At 35.0% G+C, this 1716-nt stretch overlaps 1 protein-coding gene across 1 annotated transcript in view; it reads left to right on the top strand.

The window, feature by feature from the left end:
• LOC106876899 (transcription factor HES-4) overlaps positions 1-1716 on the top strand; it is a 92344-nt gene that overhangs the window by 65812 nt on the left and 24816 nt on the right. The window contains exon 2 of the mRNA XM_052968483.1: positions 1455-1556. Coding sequence (XP_052824443.1) covers positions 1455-1556 — 102 coding nt within the window. The remainder of the gene's footprint in view (positions 1-1454; positions 1557-1716) is intronic.

Below are 1716 nucleotides of genomic sequence, written 5' to 3'. Positions count from 1 at the left end.
TAATGATAATAATAATAATAATAAGAAGAAGAAGAAGAAGAAGAATGATGATGATGATGATGATAATAATAATAATAATAATAATAATAATAATAATAATAGTAATAGTAACAATAATAATAATAATAATAATAATAATAATAATCCTTTCTACTACCGGCACAAGGCCCGAAATTGTGGGGGAGGAGGGACTAGTCGATTACATCGATCCCAATGTTTCACTGGTACTTAATTTATCGACCCTGAAAGGATGAAAGGTAAAATCAATCCAGTTGGCATTTGAACACAGAACGCTAACACGGACGAAATGCCGCTAAGTTTTTTTTTCCCCGGCGTGCTAACGATTCTGTCAGCTCGCCGCCTTTATAATGATGATGATGATGATGATGATGACTTCTTAATAATAATAATAATTTCAGATTATAGGGCAAGGTCATCATTTTCGAGGAAGTGGATAGGTCGATTATATCGATCTCAATACTTAAACTGGTATTTATTCTATCGATCCCGAAAGGATAGAAGGTAAAAATCGATCATGTCGGCATTTGAACTCAGAACGTTAAGATGAAATGCCGTGAAGCATTTTGTCTGATGTGTTAACGATCCTGCAAGCTCACCACCTTAATAAGAGCGCCGGGCAAAAAGGTCTGACTGTTTCTTCCAGCTTAAATCCTGTCGAAGTTGACTTTGCTTTCATTCTTTCGAAGTCGACAAAATAAAATATCAGTGAAGTTTTGGAGTCGAAGTAATCGCCTAAACCTTTCTTGAAAAAATTTTGGGCCATGCAACTGTATGAGGAACCAATATTTTTTGTATTTACCTCGAAGGTGACGAATGAGAAGAACATTGCATAAAGGATGTGAGTTTACGAGAATCGGTTATGAAAATAAACACACAGGCATGGAAAACATGAGTATATAAGAGGCTATGCCTGACAACATTCCAGATGCCAAGCGCTCGTGTTGGTCCTTGATTGATCCAAGACTGAATTTCCGTCAAAGAGCCGAGTTACGCGTATACGTTCCATGCAAACAGTAACCTTGCCATCTAAGAATATCTACAGGCATCGGAGATTTAGAGTACATCTGAGGTATATTAGGCACAGCCTCTTATAAAAATAGAAAAGACAGACACTATACAGTCAATATATTCAATGTATTTAGTCGATTATCAATTAAAAAACAAAACTATGAATTTCCGATCGATACAGTTATTGATAATGTTATTATTGTTCATATCGGTTATAGCCATGACATGCTTTCCTTTCGTGCTTATCATATCTCTGACTATATTATCCAAATTTTCTTTTACATTATAGTGTATCATTTAAGAAAGATTAGGCTGTTATATCAATCTGATCGAGTGACCGAATAAAGGCTGCCTTGTTGATGTTGTTGAAATAATAGTTGTATTTTGCCTTTTGTTTACATTTTATGATGTTTTATTATTTTCAGGATCAAACTTCCCATAAGGTGATTGAAAAAAGACGACGTGATAGGATTAACAACTGCTTGGCTGAACTTAGTCAAACAGTCCCCGCAGCTTTTGCCAAACAGGTCAGTCTCCACACCAATTAGATATCTAACAGCTATCAACTACTTCTATATTACTGTCCTTCACAAGTAGGTTGATGCGCTGCAGATTTTGATTCTTTATCTATCTATCTATCTATCTATCTATCTATCTATCTATCTATCTATCTATCTATCTATCTAT

Source organism: Octopus bimaculoides, chromosome 6 (genome assembly GCF_001194135.2).
Source record: "Octopus bimaculoides isolate UCB-OBI-ISO-001 chromosome 6, ASM119413v2, whole genome shotgun sequence".
NCBI classification, from domain to species: Eukaryota; Metazoa; Mollusca; class Cephalopoda; order Octopoda; family Octopodidae; genus Octopus; species Octopus bimaculoides.
Note: the sequence above shows the minus strand (reverse complement) of the source record. Positions and strands in the feature narration are given on the sequence as shown.